General features: G+C 46.1%; 1 protein-coding gene across 3 annotated transcripts; it reads left to right on the top strand.

The window, feature by feature from the left end:
- The first annotated feature begins 2,559 nt into the window (after positions 1 to 2,559).
- On the top strand, positions 2,560 to 23,977 carry XIRP1 (xin actin binding repeat containing 1). 3 transcript variants are annotated; one of them, XM_085226957.1, is made up of 4 exons: positions 2,560 to 2,718; positions 11,931 to 12,091; positions 13,539 to 13,592; positions 15,344 to 23,977. In XM_085226957.1, exon 4 carries the CDS (start codon positions 15,344 to 15,346, stop codon positions 23,015 to 23,017), a length of 7,674 nt encoding a protein of 2,557 aa, XP_085083083.1. In that variant the 5' UTR covers positions 2,560 to 2,718; positions 11,931 to 12,091; positions 13,539 to 13,592; the 3' UTR covers positions 23,018 to 23,977. The 3 variants fall into 3 exon arrangements, with proteins under 3 accessions (XP_085083083.1, XP_085083084.1, XP_019471775.2); XM_019616230.3 differs by lacking the exon at positions 2,560 to 2,718 and adding an exon at positions 8,041 to 8,170; XM_085226958.1 differs by lacking the exon at positions 11,931 to 12,091 and having other exon boundaries at positions 2,563 to 2,718.
- Positions 23,978 to 24,370: the final 393 nt, after the last annotated feature.

Here is a 24,370-nt window from a genome sequence, read left to right as displayed (position 1 = left end):
CAAAACAGATAAAGGAATTCTCTATAGGTGGCTTTCCTGCTAACCACAACCCATGCTTACATAACAGAGACCTCTCACCTGATCTAATCTGCTCAGCCTTTTCGCTGCTGCACTACTGCTGTCCTCTTATCTCAGCTCCCAGAGGAGTCAGCCTCACTTAGAGGTCAGGGCTGCCCCCTGCTCCAAAGCTCTGCGTCCCCTGCTGCTGAGCCCTGCATGTTCCCACGCTCTCAGAAAGGCCCCGTGTCCCTTGGATTTTATTTATTTATTTTTTTCCCCAGGACTTTTCCTGCTTTCCAAACAGGAGAAGAAAAGCATTTCTCGGGCTCATGTGTGTGCACCCCACAGAGACAATAATGGGGAGACACATACAGCACTGGGTCTACCACCTCAGGTTGGGCAGGTAGACACTGAAAGCACGAGCAGCTGGCTCTGTGTGCTCACAGGCCATCAACATAAATGGCAGCGAGATGAAGAGACAGGCAAATATATGCTGTATGTACATGCACTGTGCACTTCTGCCAGGTTCACACTGAGCACAAGATGCATACAGGTGTGTACAGAGCTCCTGCACTGATATCTGCTCTGCCCTTCACCTCCTGCTTTTATATCCCTCCACCCACACAAAATAAATAAGCCTTGCTCTTCCATGCACTCTGTCCCCTGCCTGCTGCTGTATTTGCTGACACCTCTGCCGCATGCTTCATGCTACTGGCTGTGCGTGGAAGCCCCAGCTTTCTCACAGCCTAGCTGGTGATCAAGGACCTGTTACCTTCCTCATAATGTCCTAATGTCCCCTGTTTTCTGGATCAATCACTTGACTCTCCACCTCTTCAACTGCTCAGAATTGCCTCCCTCACCTGCTATGTGGTTCCTTACTCAGAATGCAGCAGTAACAAGTGTGGCTATAATTTTTTATTCCTCCCCTCCTCCCCCCGATAGTCAAATTTCATACCAATTGAGTTCTTTTCGCTGATCCTTATTTATTAAAGGAAGCTGCAAAGAAAATGGACGCTATTTTAGAGAGAAGGGTGGTGTTCACAGAAATGAGGCTTAACAGAGACAGCAGAGGACTGGTAATTTCCAGCCTTGCTGTAAGTTTAGGGTTTGGGCTATGGTAGGGAGGACCAGGGTCCATACAGGAGCCTCTGTGAAAGCCATTGGTCATATAAAGCTGGATGTGATGCGCTCTGTTGTGATATCTGACATATCTGATGTGATATAATGTGATGTGACGTTGGTGGGCAAATCTCTTCCCCTATCTACCTGCAGTCTGGCTGCCTTATAGCATTCTGCCTATGTACCTGTAGACACACATTGGAAGTAAAGGGGCAAGAGCCCCTCCAAACACTCCTGTAAACCTCCCGTAAGTTGTTGAGAGGGAGGGAACCAAAAAAACAGACTCTCAAATTGGAAAACTGGTACTGGAGATCTGCTTGACACATCAGAGCAATGAGCATGGAGTCCACTGGGGACCAAGATCATGCTCTACCAACTCAGCACAACACTGCTGAGATCATAGAATCATAGAATCATTCGGTTGGAATGACCACTAAGATCATCTAGTTCGGTCATCTACCCATCACCACCATACTGTTAAACGTTGTCACTCAATGCAACATCTACCCTTCATGTGATGTTCACGTGGCTAAAGAATGGGAGCATCACTGTGCTATATGCAGTACAAGCACACTACAGAGAGGCAGAAAGAGCTTAGAGAAGTATCCCCACCCTCCGTTCATGTTGAAACTTGGGAAAGCTAAGCCTGTTTCAATGCAGGCAGTTAAAACTGTTATGATATTTGCTCCTTCAGTGCCTGGCTCAGCACAGTTTCACCTCTGCAGCTCTCTGCCCCATCAGTGTAGCCCCATGTGGTCTGGCATTGAGTGTGTGGGGCAGGTGCATGTCCTGGGACCACTGCTCTGGGGAGCCTGTTTCTCTGGGCCAAACAAACCATGGGACCTCAGGCACTCCTCAAACATCTTGCTTTCTCAGCTCTTTGCCAACTTCATAGCCCTCATTTGGACCCCCAAACGCTGCCCAGAGCACCTCCCAGCAGTGCTGCACTACTCACCAAGGAATGATCTGGGAGAAGGGAGTATATCATCCTCCTTTGTATACATGCTTCCTCTCACCTCTCACTTTCCTTTTCATAAAATATTTTCTTTTCTTTCTCAACACTAGAATACTTGAGCCAAGGAAGAAATGAGGAACTAGAAAATGTAATACCTGTTGCCTTCCATTAAAACTCTGGCAGTGGCCCAAAGCAAAGGGGGTCAGGCAGTACAGATCACAGCCTGAGGACATGGCTGTGAATCAGGGAAATGCCTCTTCGCCATGGCACTGCAGTTTGGAAGCATCCCTTGTCCCGTACTGGATTACACCAGGGGTATTTTGAATGAACAAGTTCTGAAAATAAGCCAGGCCCCCAGACTTCCCCACCTCCCCAACTCATGATTGACTCAGCCGGGTGGAAGAGCAGCTTCATCTCCCCTAAAAATAGACCAAGTGGTTCATCCTCTCAACATAGCCCAGTGCTCAGTGATAAAATCAGCTGCCAGAGACCACTGGGAGGCAATGAACAGGACCGAGGTGTGGGGACTGGAGCAGGGCTCCTCTGGGATTCTGTAAGGGCTGCCTGGCGGTGAGTTTCACAGAGGTTTTCCACTGGAACTGTCTGCAGCTTGACACAGCTACTGGGATTACTGAGACCTTCCTGTAAGTAATTTTGGGGTAGATTTGAGAAGAGTGAGTTGTTGCGTGAATATGAAGCTTGGGTTGATAATGAAAATGTAGGGCAAATGATGATGCTCAGGATGTTGTGCTGTGGAAGGGATGGCAGCAGATATGAGATTTTGTTGGCCCAGAGCTCAGTAAATCCCACCATCTGCACCACTAGCGGTGGCTTCAGTCTGATTCTGCATTGCTGTCTTGGGTGCTTGGGTGTGTTTGAAGTGGAAGCAGAGTGTTGTACCTGCTTTTCCCTTTTCCCTAAACATGCAAGTTCCTAGTTTTGAGGCTTAAACTCATGCATCTACTTGCTACTCTTCACTCTCAGTGTCTACAACGTGCCCCCAAAATGCTGTGAGGTACTGGGACTCCATCAGCACGAGAGAGGATACATACAGGATTCTGATCAACCTGTTAGGCACTATAGGGTTGGTTAGAACATATTCCAGGTCAGAATTGTGTTCATAACTAGATGCAATAGAATAGACAGCAAATGTGGACTTCAGAGGAAAATGAGCTTCACTTCAGCTTACATTCCTGGGGAACAGGAGGTAGAAAAGGATTTGTTCAGGAGGAAATTTCTTTCCCTCTCTCTTCTGCTCTCAGCTCCAGGGAGCACTGAGGAATGTGTTTGTGACCGTGGTCCAAACAAAGGGCTTCAGGAGGGGGTCTGGTGGATTAAGAGCATTAATATGGCCTTACCACTCTTATTTGCTCTCAGGCATGGAAAATGACTCCTGCACTTCTTGGTAAGACAGAACTTGTGTGTCTGCCCCCGAGTCTCATACCTGATAAATCATTTGCTAAAGCTATTCAGCTATTGAATGTCTGTGTAGCCAGAAGGAAAAGACTTCACATCCATGTTTCAGTGCTCAGTCATTGTGTGAAGGGCCTGAACCCCACAGCCTGAGTTAAATGCGGTGTTGTTCTACACGTGCTTTTGGCTCTGGTTAGTATTTCCTTCTGGGGTACACATTCTGCTGATTGCTGCCAGAACAGAAATTCCATAGCTTCCTCTACTTCTTCCAACTCTTCAGTTTTCACCCAAATCTTCACTGGAAAATATTCAAAGTAGCTTCAGAACTTTACTAGAAAGAAAAAAAAGGTTGGAGTAAGAGAGACAGGTATCTGTCTTGGATACAGATATCACTTGGTGGGAAGAGACAAAATATGAGAGCCTGTATTCTCGTCCAGGGAAAGAACTAAGTAATCCCACTCATGGCAATAAAAGGATCCAGCATGGGTGGAAAATTGTGGAAATTTCCCATGAAGGCTGTGTTCAGTCTTTGAATAGATGCAGTATTTTGCAGGACACGCCTCTTTTCTGGGGTAAATCAGGCAAGGATGCCCCAACTCTACTGCTGGGAAGAATGGAAATCCTTCTTTACCACCAGCAAAAATCCCAGGTCTGGGTCCAAACACAGCAGCATGAAACTTTATATTCAGTACTCTACAACCTGATCTCTAACTCTTTTGAAGCCAAGCAATTCTCTCCTCCCCCTACTCTCACTGGCAGCTTGCCTCATTCAGAAACAAATGGAAATACTACAAAACTCAATATTGAGAAGTGGGTTAGGATATTCTCTTTAAAGGATACTGGTGGAGATTTTTTTATTATTATTTCTCTTATTTTTTTGCCGTGACAGTTTCTTCCAAAACTGTATTCAGATTTCTCGGCTGTCAGTGATGAAGAGTTGACAGCAGCACGGAAACTCCATGACAAGAATAGAATGCAGAGGCAGGCTCATGCTGCACAGCATCCCTGCAATGCCCCCACATCAACTCCATGGCATAGCCAAAAAAACACTTATGGATGCATGCCACAGCCCCAGTCCCAGAAGGGATGTGTGGGCAGTGATGCTTATGGCAGACATTCCCAAGGTATCGCTTTGTAGTGGCTGGAAAGGGCTTCCCTTAAAAGGGCTGGAATTTGCGGCATGCCAAGAAGCCCTATCCCCAGGCATGGGTTATTTTGGTGGGTAGCTCTGCTTTGCTTTCCATAGGGGATACCTGGGGGGGGAGGAAGCCACTATCTCATGTTGTCATCCTGCATGGAGGTCTGCAGGGAAAGAGATGCTGCTTCATGGGATGTAAAGCATGGCAGAGGGATTAGGGCTGGAAACAGTCTTGGTGTGGATAGGATGCGTGAACACTAAGAGGGGAACAGAAGCAGCTCTTCCTTTTTAGCAAGTGGTGGTGGTTATCACCATCTCATAGAATCTTAGAACCATAAAAGTTGGAAAAGATCTCTGAGATTATGTTGTCCAACCATCAACCCATAGCATCTTAGAATCATTAAGGCTGGAAAAGACCACTAAGATATCTCATCTGACCATTACCCCATGCCTGTGACCACGCTAGACCATGTCACTCAGTGTGACACCTACTCTTTTCTTGAACACCTACAGTGATGGTGATTCTACCACCTCCCTGGGCAGCCTGTGCCAATATCTGATCAAACACCCCAAAAGAGTGGGGGAGCTGAGCCGGGTGAGGTTTAAGACAAGGAACAACGAGCTCCCAGCAGCTGGCCCACTGGGCAAGGCCATGTCCCCAGGCAGCAATGCAACCTGCAGCTGTCTCTGGGCGAAGCTTCTTGGAGTCTTTCAGTGCCAGGAATAGCGTCCTGTACATTCCTGGATTTTTTGCAAGGGCCAGAATTAGCCCCGAGCTGCCTCGGGCAGACACTCAACTCCGCCTGAAGCTAAATTTTCCTGGGAGCTGTTTAGATTATCTGAGGGTTGTGAAGTGCCTCTTGCAAAGGGGATTCCAGCTGACACGGAAGAGCCACAAACGTCTGTAGAAGTGTCTAAAATCAGGGACCTTTGGTGCAGTAGTTGTTTTTTTTTCTTCCCACCTCCCACTTGCAATCACAGATTTATACATATGTACCGTATGCATTGTTTGGTTATAACTTAGTAAATTATTCCTGAAGTAAGAAATACTCCTTTGAATCTTATTTTATCTTCAGCAAAGCTATTCTTTAGTTACATTTGCTCTAGTTAAAAGAAAGAATGGATTATAGTTTTTGATGGGCTTGTTTAGTTTAAAGAAGAGAAGGCTCTGGGGAGACCTCATTGTGGCCTTCCAATACTTGAAGGGAGTGTATAAACAGGAGGGGGAAGAGGAGGGTGGATAGCGATAGGACAAGGGGGAATGGTTTTAAACTGAGACAGGGGAGGTTTAGGTTAGATATTAGAAGGAAATTCTTCACACAGAGGGTGGTGAAGCACTGGAACAGGTTGCCCAAGGAGGTTGTGGATGCCCCATCCCTGCAGGCATTCAAGGCCAGGCTGGATGTGGCTCTGGGCAGCCTGGTCTGGTGGCTGGCGACCCTGCACATAGCAGGGGGTTGAAACTAGATGGTCTTTGAGGCCCTTTCAACCCAGGCCATTCTATGATTCTATGTGCATTAGTTATTGTATTTATTAACTATACCGGACATGCCCCCCACCTCCAAATCAGGTATCTGTATCACTATATGCTGTACCCACCTATTTTAAAGAAAAAGTCAACTTGTGAAAGTTTGGAATCAGGAAAAAAAGTGTTATGAATTCATACAATTTTTGTTAGTTATCTAAATAAGATCAGTGACGTTCTTACCTCTGGTGAGTAAGGGAAAATTTCACTTCTAAAAGTCAATTGCTAGCACATGCAATTATAATATAAACAGGTGACCTGGACTAAAACAACCAAAAATCAGATGACTTTAACAAAAAAAACCACCATGTTTACAATTACTGCTCTTTCACGTAATGAGCCAATTCACAGTAAAACAAAAAGGCTTGAATTTGGAATCCTCGCCGTCCTTTGTAGAACTGAAAATGAGAAAAATCACTGTGGTCTGCAAACAGAGCAAAGCATGATCCAGGAGCCGGGGAGCACCCACGAGGGTAAATAGAACGCTTCAGAGCATCACCAGTCCTCGTTTTTTCTGGAGGCTGCCTAAAATCCCATTAATGCTGCTCACCACAGCTCTGTCCCATGATTTTTCACCTTTCTTTTGGAAAAAGACACACACGGCATTTTGGCACCTTCTGAAGCCTCATAGCAAGTTATAAATCCAATGAGAAATGGCAGTAAGTGCCCTTCTCTCTCCAAACCCTTGGCCTCCCAACATCCCCACAGCACCTGGAGCCACTCACCCATTGGCAGCCTCAAGTTGGGGCAGGGAGGCCACTCTGCTCCCCTCAGTGTGCATCTCCTCCAGCTCAGCATCCCCAGGACCAGGGCCACCAATTCACAGTCTGGGGACAGAGATATAAACACATCTCTGCTGACTGAGCACCACCAATGGGCTGCTGGGCTCCTGGATTAAACAGCAGCACTGGTTTCTCAGACAGCTTTTATGGGTGCTCACCCAGCTGTGCAAATGGCCTCACCAGGATTTAAGAGGCTCTTTTGTCACAGAATAGATTCTCTGAGAGGCAAAGATGGGAAGAGAGTGTGGTGGGTGTGATTTGGCACCTGCAGTTTCCACATGTAGGGATAGAGGTGCTTAGGAATGGGGTTCTCTCCTGCAGGAATGGGCTTCCAGATCCAGGAGGGGACAGGGAACTGCTGAGGTCTCACCAGCATGTGTGTTGGGGACAAGGTGGGAATGGGGCACACATCCAGCACACAAGTAGTGACCATCCAGCTGGGGGTTCCTTAGCAGCAAATGTCATTACCAGCAGACAGTCCATCCCAGCGAACAAGGAAGAGCTAAAACGGCCCCAAATTTGCAGGAAGCAGTCAGCTCAGAGTGCCACAAACCCAGAAGCATTTCTATGTTGGTTCACCTCCATTCTCCTGGAAAATGGAGTCCCTGCTACAGTGTAAGGAACCATTGTTTTCCTGCCCTGCTTTCACAGCACTCAGAAGCTCTGGGACATGGGTCCCTTCGCTGCCATTAACCTCTAAGAGTTGGATTTTGGGTCCTGCACCATGGGCTGCACTGCATCTCATGGTGACCAGGTAGAGGCATGGCAGGGGCATGCAGGCCATATCATGTCCCATGGCATGCAGCATGCCAAGTCTGCGGAGCATAACTAACACAAAGCTAGTTGGCAGAGGTGCAATGAGGATGGGCAAGCAACAAGGGGCCAGGACTGTGTCACAACTTGTACCATCAGCCTTTCCCTCTGCCTCCAGCTCCTTCAAGCTCCCTGCAAGCCGAGCTGAGCTCAGGTCCCATTACACAACCCCATGGGATGTCAGCAGTGGGCCTGCATGGGGTGCACCCGCCTACACAAAGGGCTTTGCTTAGCAGCTGTGTTTGCTCAGGACGGCTGATCTTGGGAGCAAAGCCGATGACATGTGGTTGGCCAGGCAGCCCAGAGGATCAGTGCTGAGTTTGCAGCTTCCTTTTTTAATAGGTGACTCAGGCACTCAGTAGCTCACTGGGGTTGGAGGTGGGAGCCAGGCTACAGGGAGTGCCAGCCGTGGCAGACACAAACAGGTGGGTAGCATGCTTTTTTCTATAGAATAAAGCAGAGTGAGCAGAGCTGCTGTGTTAACAGACAGATGGGGTTTTCTCAGGGGAAGGAGGGATGAAGCACTTTGTTAGGAGTTTGTTTTTCACTTGCTGGGAGCTGGCTGTCAGATTTAACAGAGACATTTTGAAACAAAGAGAGGTGCAATATTATCTTCTTCAGGAGACAGAGCTGTTGGTGACTTATGGGCAATAGCCAAAGAGGAAGTGATTGAATATTTAGATTAAGTTGTGAATCTTTTCCCCCATTCTCTTTCCTTTCCCTTTCTTCCTCTTGTGTCTAGGAAGGTCAGGGAGAAAAAGTGAAGACAAGGAATAGTTTTTCCCCATTGCAGGGCTGAATATCTCTGAACCCTACTGTTTAGGGCTGAATATCTCTGAACACCAGCCTGCTGCCAGGAGGGTCAGACTCTTCCTCCACGCCTTTAGCTGCGAGGAGCTCTTTTTCTCCCCAGAAACCACCTCCATCCCTCTCTGCTCACCCTTGGGCACAGCTGATGGACTAGAGGGAATACTCAAGGTGCCAGTAGAGCCCTTTTGTCCAACAAAACAGGAACCTGGAACCCCACACAGGTCTCACACTGAGTCTCCATGCCCTCGGTCTCCCACACAACAATTCAGACAGTGTCACCCTTACCCTGTTTTCACCACACCCTTTAGCATCCTTTGCTGGGAAGCTCTTGAGATGACAGCCTGGCTCTCTTGTTAGTGGGATTAAGTGTTGTTCTTCCTCTGCTATCTATAGTTAGTACTTTGGAGGGTGGCAGCAGCCTGTTTCATTGGGCAGAGCCCCCTGAAGCAGTGCAGCTAATTATATCCATCATTAAAACAGAAGTCCTGTGGCTTTTCATCCATCTAAGCCAAAGGATGAAGGAAGAAGCAGATCTGAAGCAGTTTTCCACTGTGTATGGTCAGAGTTGTACCCAGCTCCATCACCTGCTCGTGGGCTGGAAGGTACATTGCTGTGCTTTGTGCAGCATTCCCCCTCTCCTCCCCTCCCATGGGCCAACACAAATAATATCAGGTCACCATAACCCTCACAGACTGGCTTGCAGAACATTACCAGTCCAGCTCAGGATATGGATAAACTTTTGCTAAGTTCTCAGCACTAAAATGGTTAAGTATAGGGTCCCAGCCTTGCTGTGAAGAGCTCCCAACTCCTACAAGGAGCCTTTAGGAGCGTTTTCACTATGACTATGGCTTTGCTGAGGGCTCATGCTCATTTTCCCAATCGGAAAGGCTGCAAACCGTGCTTGGTTTTCTTGTTTTCTTTCTGCTTTGAAGCTAGGAAGGCTGTCTCTCACAGCTCTCCCCATTGCTCTTACTGAGAAGCTTCACCAAACCTCATCACCTTGCAAGGAAGAAAGCTTTTGGTTTCCCAGTGGATTCCTTTTGCCTTCAGTAGGAAATTCAGAACTGTGGGAGAAAACAGATTCTCTGGCATGATTTTTCACAGACATATTCATGGCAGCTAATTGCCCCATCCCTGGAGACATTCAAGGTCAGCTTGGATGGGGCTCTGAGCACCCTGATCTAGCTGTAGGCATCCCTATTAATTGCAAGGGAGTTGGATCTTAAAGGTACCTTCCAGTTCAAATGATTCTATGATTCTAATCTCTAATTCAGCACACGTTTCAGTGCTATTCTCAGAGAGCATGGCCATGGCAAGGAAAGACCATGAAATCCCAGGTACCTTTGCTTGCTATTGCTTCATTTTCGCTTTTCACAGAGGGAAATGTGTGCCTCAAATCTCCTAGTGAAGGAGAAAGTCTTCTACAGAAGGTAGAAGGGCAGGTGTTAGAGGTATCAGCACCAGCTCCTCTAAAAGTCGGTGTCACAGTAATGCCTTGACCCTCTTCTCCCCCTTTCCAGAGTGCTGAACATCTTAAAAAGTCAGAGACCCAGTTAAATTCTTGACCAGAGTGGAGAAAAACTGACATAATAAGAGACTAATTCATTTTACAGCCTCACTGCCTATCTGAAGATGCACCAGATTGGGACCAGCTGTGCCACTATCTGCACTGGCTATAGCTGAATAATTCATTTTGATTCACAGTCTGACCCACTGACAATAGAAATCAGGGAAAGAAGTCCCTTGTTGACACTGTGACTTAGTTAGAAAGAAAAAATATAAATTAAGGAAATCTCTTCTGTTTGCTCTCCTCATGCCACTGTGCCCTTTTGGCAGAACTGAGCACCTACACCTGCACTGCTTCCAGCTGCCTCCACATGGATCCAGCTTCAGCTCTGCATCAAAATGCCTTGGCATCTGCAGGAGCAGCTGGAACCAAGGACAGAAGAGACACCTGCAGGTGTCTGAGCATCTCAGTGGAGTCCTTCTGCTCTTATCTCAGTGTTTGTTCAGTGCTAAGGACTGACATGTCTGACCCATAGGAATTAGTGTCTCTTTTGAAGCGCCAACTCCCAGGATCCTGTTAGTGCACAATGTTACGTGTTGTCACCTCAAAATGAAGGCAAAGCAAATGTCCTTCAGTATTTCAGAGAAAAGCTGGAAAATCTGAACTCAAAACCTGGAAAACAAAGAAAGGAGTCATTAAGTCGGTTGTTTACAAAATCTCATGACTTGGGGACTGAGATTTGAGAGCAAAGAATGCTAGAATTGTTGCAGTGTTTTCAGTGTGCACATATTAACAAGTACATCAGCCTTTCCCTGGCTGTGCAAAAGCTGGATTTGTGGAGGGAGAGCCCATTGTTCAAACAGAAAGCATTGCAAATACCACACTAAATCCAAATGCAAGCCTGCAAATAAAGGGAGAACCTTCTGGTGTTTTTGCAGTGGTAACAGAGAAATGACAGCCCCTACTAGCCCAGAGGACTGAGGTGCAGCATATATGTACAGGGGGTAACTCCTGCTGTTTAGGGGATGAAGGCCATGGGAGGGAGTGCATTGGATGGGCTTGGGCTGAGTATCATCCAAGTATGTGTGAGCACAGCAGCAAGCTGTACCCCTGCATACCTCTCAAGTTGTCTGCCTGATAGATCACCTCTTCCCAAAATAGTCAATTCCTCCATGAAGCAGATAGAGACGTTCCCAGCTGGAGTCATCTCCATGGGAGGCATCTGAACAAAAGTAGGGGGAATGCCAGATATCTTGGATATGTCAGGAATGTCATGCTGAGCTCTAGTGGGGCTCTATGGGAGCTAGCTCAGATCGTTACCACTCTAAAATAAGCTCATTCTATGCTATGGCCATGGGGAAATCTTGTAGCCTCATCGTTTCTTGATTTCCTGAAAGGAGAAGGGGTGAAGATGAATGGGTATAGCTGCCTGCGAGGCACGCTGATGGGAGAGTGAAGTGGTCAAGGAGAAAAAAAGTAGAAGTTGATTCAAGTTTAGCATCTGTAGTTTCTTCACATCCTTCACATCACTTCTGTTTTGGTGATGGTCTTGGCTGGGGATGCAGGGATGGGTGCAGGATCTGTGCTGGGGAGCTCCAAGGCAGGACAATGGCACCAGGTTTGTGCCTGGTGGGTTGCTCTCAAGTCTCACCATCCATTTCAGCCATGAGAGGAGGGCAGATGTCCACATTTTCTCCCTAAACCAAAAACAGTATGATGTTAAAATCAGGGAGAGGGACAGTCACCTTGCTGGGGACTCCAAGAAGAAGGGGTGCAGAAATCAGAGCTCACTTAGAAATGTCCTGCCTCACACCATGCCATCACCACTGTTTCACATAGCTCACTATGCCTACCTGTCTCTGTTTCAGATGAGAGGACACGGTCATTTTTAGACATAGCAGACAGCACTAGGCGCTTACTTCAACAAGGACGAGGGAGGTCCTCTTCTCTGTCTGTGAAGGAGCTGTCAGCTCGTTATCTCTCCCAGGCAGCTGCTGCTGCTGCTTCTCAAGGCAGCACCACATCACCGGTAAGAACCATGGCATCCAAATGGTGTCCCATCCCTTCCGGAGGCTCCAGAGGGAGAACACACCTGGGTTCACAATGCTGGAGGAACAGAGCATTTCTTTTCCAAGAATAGCCATAACATAGAATATGCCATCTAAATGTCATATTAATGTACCGTATAAAAATATCACATTATCATGCTGATACTAATTGCATTGCTGATATGCACATGATATTCATGCTGCATGTACACACACACATTATATCTGATAGCTCCTGCATACAGTGTATTCATGAATAAGATATCTAATATCTGCGTGTATAAACACAATTATATCCATTCAGGAAATATTCAGCACACAGCAACATGTACATCCCTCTGCTATACTCATTCTAACATACATAAATGGGTCCCATATTCACCCCATGTAGTAGAAAAAGGAAACATCAGCAGGGGATGCAGTGATTTAATCATCCAGACCTGGCTGATCACTGGGTCATAGGATAATTCATGTTGTACGTGTTATGAGGCACTAAGCTATATTTTTCTCTCCTGCCTGGCTCTGTTGGTCATCCAGGGGTGACAGGAGATGCATTTTCTCTCCTGGACTTCTGCAGGTTCATTCATGCTCCCTTCAACTCCCAGCCATCTGCAGGGTCCTTGACTGAACTGTAGCCTCTTGAACAAGTATAAGGGCTCTGAACTGGAAGAGCCCAGACTGAAGCACTCTCACCTGAAAATAATTAAGTATAGATCATCAGAGGGGAATTACAACTGCAATGAAGCAGGTTCAGAGGTTCAGACTTCTTTAAAGGCTGTTCCATTACCTGCACCCACATTGGACCAGGTTTGTGCAAGAACCACGCATCCTGTCCAGCAGCAAGATGTGATGGTTCATGCAGCTTGATAAGAAATATTTCTTCACCAGAATCTGTACTAATTAAAATTTTCTAAGAAATCTGCATTTCAGGTTGGGAAAGAGAAAGAAAATAATCACAAAATCACACACAACCAGAGAATCCGTAGGAGTTGGGAGGGACCTCTGAGGTCTTTTAGTCCAACCTTCCAGTAATAATTTCAAAACAAATTTTCAATGAATTTTGATTCATAATGCCTTTGCAGTGTAAATTTGTTTTGTCTTAAAAATATTGGCATACCAACAGAACTGTAAGACAAATCAAGTTTTGGAGAAATCAGTGCTTGTTTTGTTTTTCCCCTGACTCTGAACAAATGTGTTTGGGTTTCTTTTGTCGACTGAGGCTTTTGGAAAAACGTCTGTTCAACCTGGGGTAAGATTGATTTTTCCCAGCTGAGAGCTATCAGTGAACCAAAAAAAAACCACAAGAACAAAATGCTATTGGTTTTCAGTTCTCTGTAGTAGACACACACACACACATATATATATATACAGCTGTCGTATGTGTCTGCCTATGCAGTTTGATGTCATTCCTCCCTATGTCTTTTCCAGAGAACTGTGAAGGACAGCTCCACTCAATCTCTCAACAGCCAGAAAACAAGCAAGGTAAGAAATGTTAGAGATAAGCACCCTTATCTAACCAAATATTTGCAGATAGTGGTAGAGTGTGATTGACATACCCATGCCAGGCAGTGAGGAGTGCTTCCACACTGAATATAGCCACCAGCTGCTCAGCCCTTCACTCTGTTTAGAAGCTTATAGATTAAAAAAAAAAAAAAAAGCACCTTATTTTTAAAAGTGCATTTGATGATTCGACATACATTGCATTGTACAAATAATTTGCAATTTACACTTGCTGCCAAATATGCTGGTTTTGGTATTTTGGTTTGTTTGGGTTTGTTTGGTTTGGTTTTTTGTTTTTTTGTTTTTTGTTTGTTTGTTTGGTTCTGTTGTTTGTTTTTTTTTCTTACTAATGTTCAGCACTTATTTTTAGCGAGAACAATCTGTGTGTTAACAGAGCAAAATAACATTGCGCGCCATTGCTTTGAGCAACAACTAATAATATTCCAGGCATAACTCTACAGACGTAACTCCAAAGGCATGCCAAGGATCAGCAGATCTGTTTACTGAAAGGAAAGCCACCAGGATTATGGTTCTTTTTAGATAATGATTATAGGCTTCAAATACATTCCCTTTGGAAAAACGCCAATCCAGTGCAGTCCACAGGTATTCAGTTCAGCTGTTTCAAAATTCCCAAGATAAGGAGAAAAATGCTGAAAGTGAAGCTCAAAGGTAGTCAGAACAACCACTGTCCAGCCTGTCATGACTGCACCTTCTCTTTTTTGCTTTTTCCAGCTGAATTCAGTTTGAGTGAATCTAAATGTAAATTGGGATAATTCATAGGCACAGGCGCCAGAACTCACAAAGAATTACCCCCAGAAGGAAGGCTCATAAGAACGTGAGTTAAAGCCATCGCACTGTGATGTGATGTAGCAGTGATATACTGGCTTCTGGCTCTGTAGCAAGTGAATTGCTCATTTTTACAGAACAACCTAAATGTGAGTGGGTTTGAGGGCTCATGAGTTAGCCTCACTCCTGTACAAGTCTTAAATTTAAAAAAGCTTTATTTAAATCTCTCACTGTGGAACTGTACACTTATTCTTATGCAAGTGATGATGTGGGTACATGTGTGAGTCCAACGGGAAATCAAATGTCCTTTCCAAAGTCCCCAGTCTTGTGCCATGGGCAGCCCATGGCAGTACGGAAAACCCATCATGCTAGCTGCCTACCCAAAATTGGGATGTCCTCACCAGCTCACTTTCACACTTTTATTTGGTTCTCTCTCACTGTTTTTACTCTCAAGATCTCCTCATAAATACCTCTCTGACTTTCTCCTGGAGTATAACCTTTGTTTGCAGACTCTTTTCAAGTTCCCTCACTGTCCCACACTTGGAATTAGGAGGCAGAAATTAAATTTTATCTTGCTACTTGATGATAAGCCTTCTTTATGTCATTCTTGTGGTCAGTCTCTCTTGTTGACAGTCCAAATCAGGCCTCTCTGTTATGCTGTAGATGGATTGACACCTGAGACTATAGACTAACCACCGCACATGCCTGGATAAGAGGCCTTGCTTTAGAGCACGTTGCTGTGGAACCAGAGCTAACACCAAGTCTGGAGTGTGTGCAGTGATATGATGCTTTGGAGTGCTGTGTGCTACTGAACTAAAGGTATGGAGCTCAGTAGGTGCATGGAGTTCCTTGTTGGGCTGTCTTTTCTTTTGGCATTCACACTACTAACAGCCAATGGGCTGGGATGTTAAGAGATGATTCTGACCTTCAAAACTGTTTCCCTAAAGATGGCAGAGCCTCAGAAATCATCTAAAGTTGCTGCCAAGAAAATGGAAGACGACTTACCTCCCCCTCCCATCCCTGGCTCTGTCCAAGTAATCGCTCCGGGGAGCCAGGATCCCAACCCACTCCCTGTGCCTCCTCCTAAGCAAGCTTTCTCCAAGTTCTACCAGCAGCGACAAGTAAATGAGCTGAAGAGGCTCTACAGACACATGCATCCTGAGCTCAGGAAAAACTTGGAAGAAGCTGTGACTGAGGACCTGGCAGAAATGCTTAATACTGAAGATCCCAATGCACAGGCATCTGTGAATCTGGATAAAGTTCTTCCCGGAGAGGTTCAGTCCATGCGCTGGATCTTTGAGAACTGGGCACTTGACTCTATTGGGGACCATCAAGCCACAAAGAAGATGATGGAAGATGAGATAATTCCTGGTGGGGATGTGAAAAGTACTTCTCTGAGGTTTGAAAACCAGTCAGTCAACGGGGACTATCTGTCAACAACAGCAAAGTTATCAGAGACAGACCTTGCCAGAGGGGATGTGCATACTGCCCGGTGGCTCTTTGAAACCCAGCCTTTGGACTCATTAAACAAACTGTACTCAGATGAAACTGAAGTGCAAGAGGCAGTTCTCAAGGAGCCGGTCCAGGGAGGTGATGTGAAAGGTGCCAAAGAACTCTTCGAAGCCCAGTCCTTGGATGCTATAGGACGCTGCTGCTCCGTGGAGGAGAAGAGCATCCTGCAGCTCAAGTCAGAAATCCAGGAGCTAAAAGGTGACGTCAAGAAGACTATCAGGCTCTTCCAAACAGAGCCCCTCTGTGCAATTAGGGACAAAACTGGAAACATCCATGAAATCAAGTCTGTTTGCCGAGAAGAAATTCAGAGCAATGCAGTCAGAACAGCTCGCTGGCTGTTTGAGACTCAGCCACTGGATACCATCAACAAGGACACTTCTAAAGTACAAATAATCCGTGGGATCTCCTTGGAAGAAATAGGAAGGCCAGATGTCAGTGGAGCAAGGTGGATATTTGAAACTCAGCCTCTGGATGCCATCAGAGAGATTACTGTTGAAGAACAGGATTTCAAAGCTTCAACAGATTTTGTCACAGGGGCAGATGTCAGTAAACAGCGATTACTCTTTGAGACCCAGGCCCTTGATTCTTTGAAAGGAGAAGCTTCAGAGAGTGTTGCAGCCAAAGAACAAGTCATTGGAGGTGATGTGAAATCTACACTCTGGCTATTTGAAACTCAACCGATGGAAACCCTGAAAGACAATTTTGAGGTGGGTCATTTGAAAAAAGTAGAGCTTTCAGCAGAGGAGAAGGGAGATGTGAAACAAAGAAAACATGTGTTTGAGACCTGTCCCCTTGGCAGTATCTCCAAGGCATTCGAGGAAGAAGTTTCTGCTGCCAGCACAGAAGAAGTGGTTAAAGGGGATGTGAAATCTTTCAAGACCCTATTTGAGACTCTGCCCCTGGATAGCATCAAGGAGGTTGATGCTGAGCCCGTCACCAAGGAAGAGGAGAAGATTCCACCTGGCAATGTCAAAGCTAATCAAATCCTATTTGAAACTACACCTCTCTATGCCATCAAGGATAGCTTTGGCAATTTTCACGAAGTCACATCTGTAAGCAGAGAGCAAGTCATTAGTGGTGACGTCAAGAAGTACAAATGGATGTTTGAAACCAGGCCACTGGACCAGTTTGATGAAAGCACCAAGAAAGTGGATATAATACGGGGGATCACAAAACAGGAGGTGGTGGCTGGTGATGTCAGAACAGCCAAGTGGCTCTTTGAAACTCAACCTATTGATGTCATTCATCACCAAGCCACGCAAGGTGAGGAATACCCCTCAGTGAAGCGGGAAATCTCCCAGCGGGGGGATGTGAAGACCTGTAGGTGGCTTTTTGAGACCCAGCCCATGAGCACCCTGTATGAGAAGGCTGAAAAGAAGCAAGAAGAGGATGTCAGTGTGCCCCAAGCTGACGTGAAATCATACACGTGGATGTTTGAGACTCAACCCCTGGACTCCCTGAAAGGTCAAGAGGAGCAGTATTTGAGAGTCAGTAAAGCATACAGTCAGGATGAATTACAGGGAGTTGATGTCAAAACTGTCCGGCATCTATTTGAGACTGAACCTTTGGGCAGCAGTGTTTTCAGTGAAGCTGACCAAAAGAAAACCCTGCGGTACTCTAGCCGTGTGGAGATACAGTCTGGAGAGGTGTCCAGAGTGAAGGAATTCTTCGAGGCTAAGCCCTTAGACACAACAACAAAACCACCAGTGGTCATCAAGGATGATGGGACGATCGAAGCTGGATCAGTGCACAAATTCACTTGGCTCTTTGAGAATTACCCCATGGACACCCTGAAGGACAGCTCTGAAGGCATCCAGGAAATCCCTCCAGAGAAGGATATCAAGGGTGGAGATGTGGGAGGCAAAAGGTTCATATTTGAGACCTACTCCCTTGACCAAATCCATGACAAAGTAGATGAGACGGAGCTCCATAAGATCCAGAAAGATACCATGAGCAAAGCAAACGTCAAGTCCTGCACAATGCTCTTTGAAAGCCAACCCTTATATGCTATCCAGGACAAAGAGGGAGGATATCATGAGGTCACTTCAGTGCAGAAAGAAGAAATCATGAAAGGTGACGTGAAAGGTGCACGATGGTTGTTTGAAACTAAGCCCCTGGATCAGATCAAAAAGGAAGAAGAAGTGTTTGTGATTAGGGCTGTTACCCAAGAGGACATCAAGAAAGGTGATGTCCAGGCTGCCCGGTGGAGATTTGAAACAGAGCCTCTTGACTCTTTCCCTGGAGGAAAGATTTCTGTGCCCAGAACAGTAGATGATGTGCAGAAGGGAGATGTTCAGACCAACAAGCAGCTTTTTGAGTCCCAGCAAGTGGGGCAGAAGAAGTATGTAAGGATGGTCAGTGTCAGTGATGTTCAGCGGGGTGATGTGAGGACATCTACATGGCTTTTTGAAAACCAGCCTGTGGACTCCCTTTATGGGGATGCAGACAGAAGCTCATCTATCAGTACGGTGCAGAGAGAGGACAGCCAGAAAGGAGATGTCAAACGCTGCACCTGGTTGTTTGAAACCCAGCCCATGGACACTCTTAAGGACCCAGAGGTGACAGTCAGTACTGGGACCCAGGAACCAATCCCTCGTGCAGATGTGAAAAGCACAACATGGCTCTTTGAGAGCACTCCTTTGGATAAATTCAGTGCTTCTGAATGCAGCAGGGAAACAGAACTGAAAGAAAGAACTATGAAGGAGACTGTAGAGACACTTTGTACTTGCCAGGCTATTCAGCACGATGGGATCCTCATTGAAGCCAATGATATGGAGAGCGTGAAGATGGTGAAATATCAGCTCAGTAGCCCAGGTGCTCCAGAAATCTTGAAAGAAGAGATTGTAAGAGGCCATTTGCAAGGGATCATGCTGCAGCTCCTGCACAGAACCAATGTGGAATCACAGAGTGTGCTGGTAGAGGAGGACAGAGAGGGCAAGATCAAAGTAAGCTCATTGCAGCTTCTGGACCAGAGTGAAGCTATTAAAGGCAAAGAGGACTTGAGTGGAAATGTAACTAAGGCTCTCCAGGGCCTCCTTAGTCAAGATGCTTCCATCAAAAAGGGGATGGTCATACAAGAGACAAAGTCAGAATCAGTGAAGATGACCCTCTACTCCCTCCTGTTCCATTCTGTCCAGCAAAAAGTTGTCAAGGGGGATGTGAAGTCAACGATAGGGAACCTGATGGCTTCTTCTCAGGAGCAGAAGGCTACAGTAACTGTTAAGCGTGAGGACAATGAGAAGGGGAATGTCCAGCTTTTTGCGAGCTGCATTGAGAAGGGAGATCTGGACTATCTGAAGAACCTTCAGCAGGAGTCAGAGATACAGTCCCTCATCTCTGCCCAAGCAGAGCAAGGGACAGCTGAAAGTGCCCTGCGGGTTTTGCAGGGGACTAATACACATGTCTTAGCAAACAACGAACAAGTAGAGAAAGTAATGGCAGAGGCAAAGCCAGGGGCTCTGGAGGGAGCAAAAAAGGTATTTGCATGTGAAAGCACAGGCAAGGAGGGTGCTTTAGAGAGAGCAGTTGTGGGTGCAGTGGGTGTGACAGGCACCACTGTGCAATGTCTTGGGAAGCCCCAGAACCTGCCCACAGGGATGGAGAAGGAAGAGATCATGTCAGGGGGCCTTAAAGTAACTACAAAGTCAATTCAAAGGGTTGCAGATGTCAGCAAGAATACAGAGAAAGAAGAGTCCACTTCTGCGCGTCTGAAGGAACACAAAGCTACGATGCAAGGCATAGCCCAGACCAAAGTGACAGCTGAGAGGAGTGAAGTGGTTGGAGAACAGCAGAGTTTGGTGACTGAGCAAGCCAGCCAGAAGCAGACAGAAGAGAAGGCCCTTGGGAATGATCTTCAGGCTGCAATGCAAAGCCTGAGGCTAGCAACAGCAGAAGCGAGAAACATTCAACACCACGTTCAGAGCAAGCTACAAAGGAACAGGGAGGAAGTCCACACGGCCTGCAGACAGCAGGTAGCTGGTAAGCAGGAGACAAAGACCCTTCATTCAACCGTACATCAACAAGAGTCTGCGTCTACCATGCGGGAGAACACCAGCACAGCCATCAGGACCACCACCACTAGAGTCCAGGAGGCATCCCAGACCCACACAAGTGTGTCTCAGAAGAGTATAGCATCACATAAAAAGGTCAGTGCTTCAGAGGAAGTACAGGGAGGACAACTATTGAGCCAGGAAAACCAAGTTGTGCCTAGTAGAGATGTTAGCATTAAGGATGGCCTTTATACTGCCACACCTGTGAAAACCTATATAAACCCTTTCGTTGAGTCTGATTACAAAGAGCAATCAGTGCAAGAAGAAAGAGATGTTGTTATCAGAGGGGATGTACAGACAGCTATCAGAGCACTGCAAAGTGCCGCCACAGAACAGCGCCTGGTAGAAAAGGAGGACGTTGTCCGTGGTAATTTAAAAGCCACACTTCAGTCGCTGGAAAAGTCTAACGTTAATGTCTCCAAAGGGGATTTTAAAGCTGCTATGATATACAGAAATGCAGGGCAGTCCTATTCTGTGTGTAAAAAGAAAAGTGAGACTCAAGTCAATAATAACCAGACAGCTATAGTGGCTTCAGGGTCACAAGCTGATAATGACTTTCCTCCTCCTCCCCCAGTTGCTGTGATGAAAGCAGAACATTGTCCACCCTCAACCAAAGCAACAAGAGAAGGTGCCCTTCCATTATTAACCAGCAAAGATGAAGCCCCGGGATGTTTTTCACCACTCCAGACCCCTCTTCCTTCCCTCCCTTCTCTGTCCTGCAAACCCAGTGACCAGAATTCTACAGAAAAGCCCAAAATTCCTCCAAAACCAGAAATTACTGCCCCACCGAGAAAAAAGCCTGTCCCCCCACCAAAACCCGAGCACCTCTTACGTGAGGCATATTCTGCTTCTACAAATAACAGCACAAACAGATCTATCCCTCCACCCGTGCCTCCAAAACCTCCAGGCTTCAGAGAGATCAGCAAGACAAAGCCTCCCCCTGCAGAGCTGAAGTTAAGTTGCACAGAAGTATGTGAACAGTCAGACCACAGGGAGAGTCAAGAAAAATACTGCACTGTGGGGTCATCCATGGACAAATCTATCACAGTTCAGGGTTCTGAGAGAAAGCCTAAATATCCTATCAAAACCCCTCTTCAGCTGGCAGAGGAAAGGTACAAGGCAAGCAAAGTAGGACAAGGCAAGTTCGAACTGGATAGAGCTAAACCTTCAAAGCCAATGAAAAATGGAGAGGTTGGTTTTGAAGCCAAGCAAGGAATGTTGAATGGGAAAGCAGCAGCTCCAATAAGCTGCTCCCATGAGGTAGTTCAGAGGCATTCTGAGATGTGTCAACAAGAAGAGAGATTCTCTTCAATATCACATCCAGCCTATCCTGGTAGAGCGCAGACACCTAAAATGCCAGGACAGACTGAGCCAAGCACCTCCTCTGTGGGCCATGCCACTCCTCCAAAGAGAGGAGATGACATTGCAAAAAATGCCTCAACCAAGATGGAAAGGGAATGTGTGTATAATGCCTATTCATCATGGGAAAGTCAGAGAGTCATGCAGCAAGTGAATGAAAGGAAACAAACGAGTCATTCAGTGTCCTTCCATCAGCAGCCAAAGAACGCTTCCAAGGAGGAACAACAGGGAAATAGTGAGCAACCAAAATGTCCTGATGAGGAGGCAGAGGCATCTGCTCAGGAGAAGCCAGCAGTTATTATGAGAGAAAAATCCAAGAAAGAAACAGAAGATGAACGTCGGAAGAGGCTTTCGGTACATAAAGAGGAGATAATGAAAGGCAACGTCAAGGAGGCTATGGAGATCTTTGAAAATCTCAGGAGACAAGAGGAGCTGCAAGAGATCTTGACTAGGGTGAAGGAGTTTGAAGAGGAAACAAGCAAAGTGGATGTGAAATCGCTGAGGAGCCTTTTTGAGAAGGTCCCTGATTGGGTGGTTCGTCAGAAGGCCCTCCAGGCCAAACAACAGGATGGGGCTGAGACACAGGCCAAGGATGACACTGACAGTGTCTCCTCAGTAGAGATGGTTTTTGAGGACCTAGAGAGAGCAAGTGCTGAGATTATCCACCTGAAGGAGCAGACACTTGCCCGACTCTTAGACATTGAGGAGGCTATCAAGAAAGCTCTTTATTCTGTCTCTAGTCTCAAGTCTGAGTCAGATATCGCTGGGCTCTCTGGTCTGTTCAAAGAATCTCTGGGGAGCACCCAGAGCTCTACAAGCAGCAGCAATATCCGCAAAATCAGTATTGTCTCAAGCAAAGCCAGGCAGGAGGAAACCATGGTGGAGACAGGGGAGGCAGCATCTGCGGAAGGTGCAAAGGTGGCAGAAAAGACTGAGGTAACCAAGTCAGAGCTGGAGGTCCCCCGTCAAGTTCATCCTCGTGTCAGCTCTCCCTCCTCACCTTCCTACATCACCATTGAGTCTGCTGCCAGGAAACCAGCAGAGTCACCCAGGACCGCACATTCCCCACGAGACATCCCTTCCCCAGATCGTCCAGACACTCCAGGAAAGAAGGATGCTTTTGCTCAGGAGAGTTCTAACTCCATTAACCATCCATCAGCTGGGTCACCTGGGCATGACACGTCTTCCTTAGAGAAGAGACCGGAGCCCACCCAAACAAATGCTGGGGAGAACTCAGTGAAACAGCACACCCCTGCTAACACCAACAGTCAGGTCAATGAGAAAGAGAGGTGCCCTCCAGATGCCTCCAAAGGCAGCTGCCAGTGTGGGGTAAAAGGAGGCTTTCCAGCCTATTGCTCCCCCAGCCCACAGAACCCCCGGAGGCAGAAAAGCATCTTGGAGCTGAAGACAGGGCCCGATGGGTCCAAGCTCTATGGAGCCACCCGGACTGTCACAGAGCAGTATGAGGAAATGGACCAGTTTGGAAATAAAATCATCACTTCATCTACCACAGTCACCAAGCAATCTGAAACACAAACATCCTCCACGTGTGGTGTGGCTTCGCATCCCCAGTATGAAGTATCTGCATCACCCGTGTTTCCAAGTTACCTGAAGAGCCCAAGTGAAAACATCCACAATGGCATTTTCCAAGAGACAGGAGTGGTCTTTGTCACCTTTGGTAACTCCAGGCTAAAGAAATAGGAGATCCTGAAGAGCAAGAGAGAACTATATAAAAAAGAAAAAGACAGTCTGCAATAAAAAAAAATTCTCCTGGTTTATCTACATTATACACAGGGAATCATCTACACCCTAAAGACTTCTCAGGGTCTTTGTCTTGGTGTTCTTGTACAGACAGGACAAATGCAGTCTGCCTCGACAACAGCCCTCACCTGAACAACCCAGCAGACTTGGTGCTGCACCACAACCCAGAGCCCTGACACTGCCAGAAGCACAAGGGAAACATCCATCTATGCGCATCTTGGGCAGTTTCTTCTCCAACAGTATGATTTGGGGCTTGGGAGGGGCTTCTCTGAACTAATCGCAAGAAAAGATAGATAGAATCAGTTCAAGAAGAGATCAATCTGGTCATTGGCAAACAAACACTTGCTATTATCTTCTGTATTTAATTTCAGTACAGATTTGCCAGGAAGGGCATTGTAAACACACAAATATGTATAAGAACACATACTGACATTGATGGGTGGGTTAGATGGTTTTTTTCTTAGATATTAAATTAAAAAATTCAAATGGCTGAGACTGTTATTGGTGGGGGCGGAATTTAGCAGAGTACATTTCCTAGGACTACTTGATGATGAAAATTGTTACATCAAACCCCACAGCTATTATCAGTGCTGTTTCTCCAAAGAAAGATTCAAAGAAAGATGCTCCAGGTGAGAAAGAATGGTTGTTGCTTTCTTTTATTTTCAGAATTGTTATTTATTATTCAATATATACAAAAAAACCTTATTTTAGATTTTCCATGCTTTCATACCTGTTTACTGTTTAAGTTCATTTTGCAACCTTGTAAAGCAATTTTCTTTGTATTATGACTTTGTTTTGTACATTCACAACTCATGATTTTAGATTTTTTTTTGTGGCTTTTTTTTTTTTTTTTTAACTTTTATTGCTGCATTCTGAAGGTAAACATTACCTCTAAAAATACTTTGGTCTGGTTGGCTTTCTTTTGTTGAGTGCTCGATTCCTTTCAAAGTCCCCTGAAATTTACTACTTAATGAGCCAGTAAGGCCATTCCAAATCACTAAACCTAAATCACAAATCTATGTCTTCTTTACAATGTGGATGGACTATCAGCTCCATGGCAGGCAGTGTCTGTATTCACATCTAAAAACTGAGTTGAGTACAATATAATACACACCACCCCATCCATGATCATAGTCATGTTGACACTGGGTACGATGTACACCCCAAGAAGTGCTTTCTCACACTGATGACTGACAACAGTTTCAGTTGTACCACTTCATATCACTCAGTTCATAGCTATGTTTTTAAGTAGCAGATATTATCTCACTCCATATCTTGCTCAGGGTGTGGTAG

Source organism: Meleagris gallopavo, chromosome 6 (assembly GCF_905368555.1).
Source record: "Meleagris gallopavo chromosome 6, MGAL_WU_HG_1.1, whole genome shotgun sequence".
Classification (NCBI taxonomy): domain Eukaryota; kingdom Metazoa; phylum Chordata; class Aves; order Galliformes; family Phasianidae; genus Meleagris; species Meleagris gallopavo.
The sequence above is the reverse complement of the archived record's forward strand: the minus strand, read 5'-3'. Positions and strand labels throughout refer to the sequence as shown.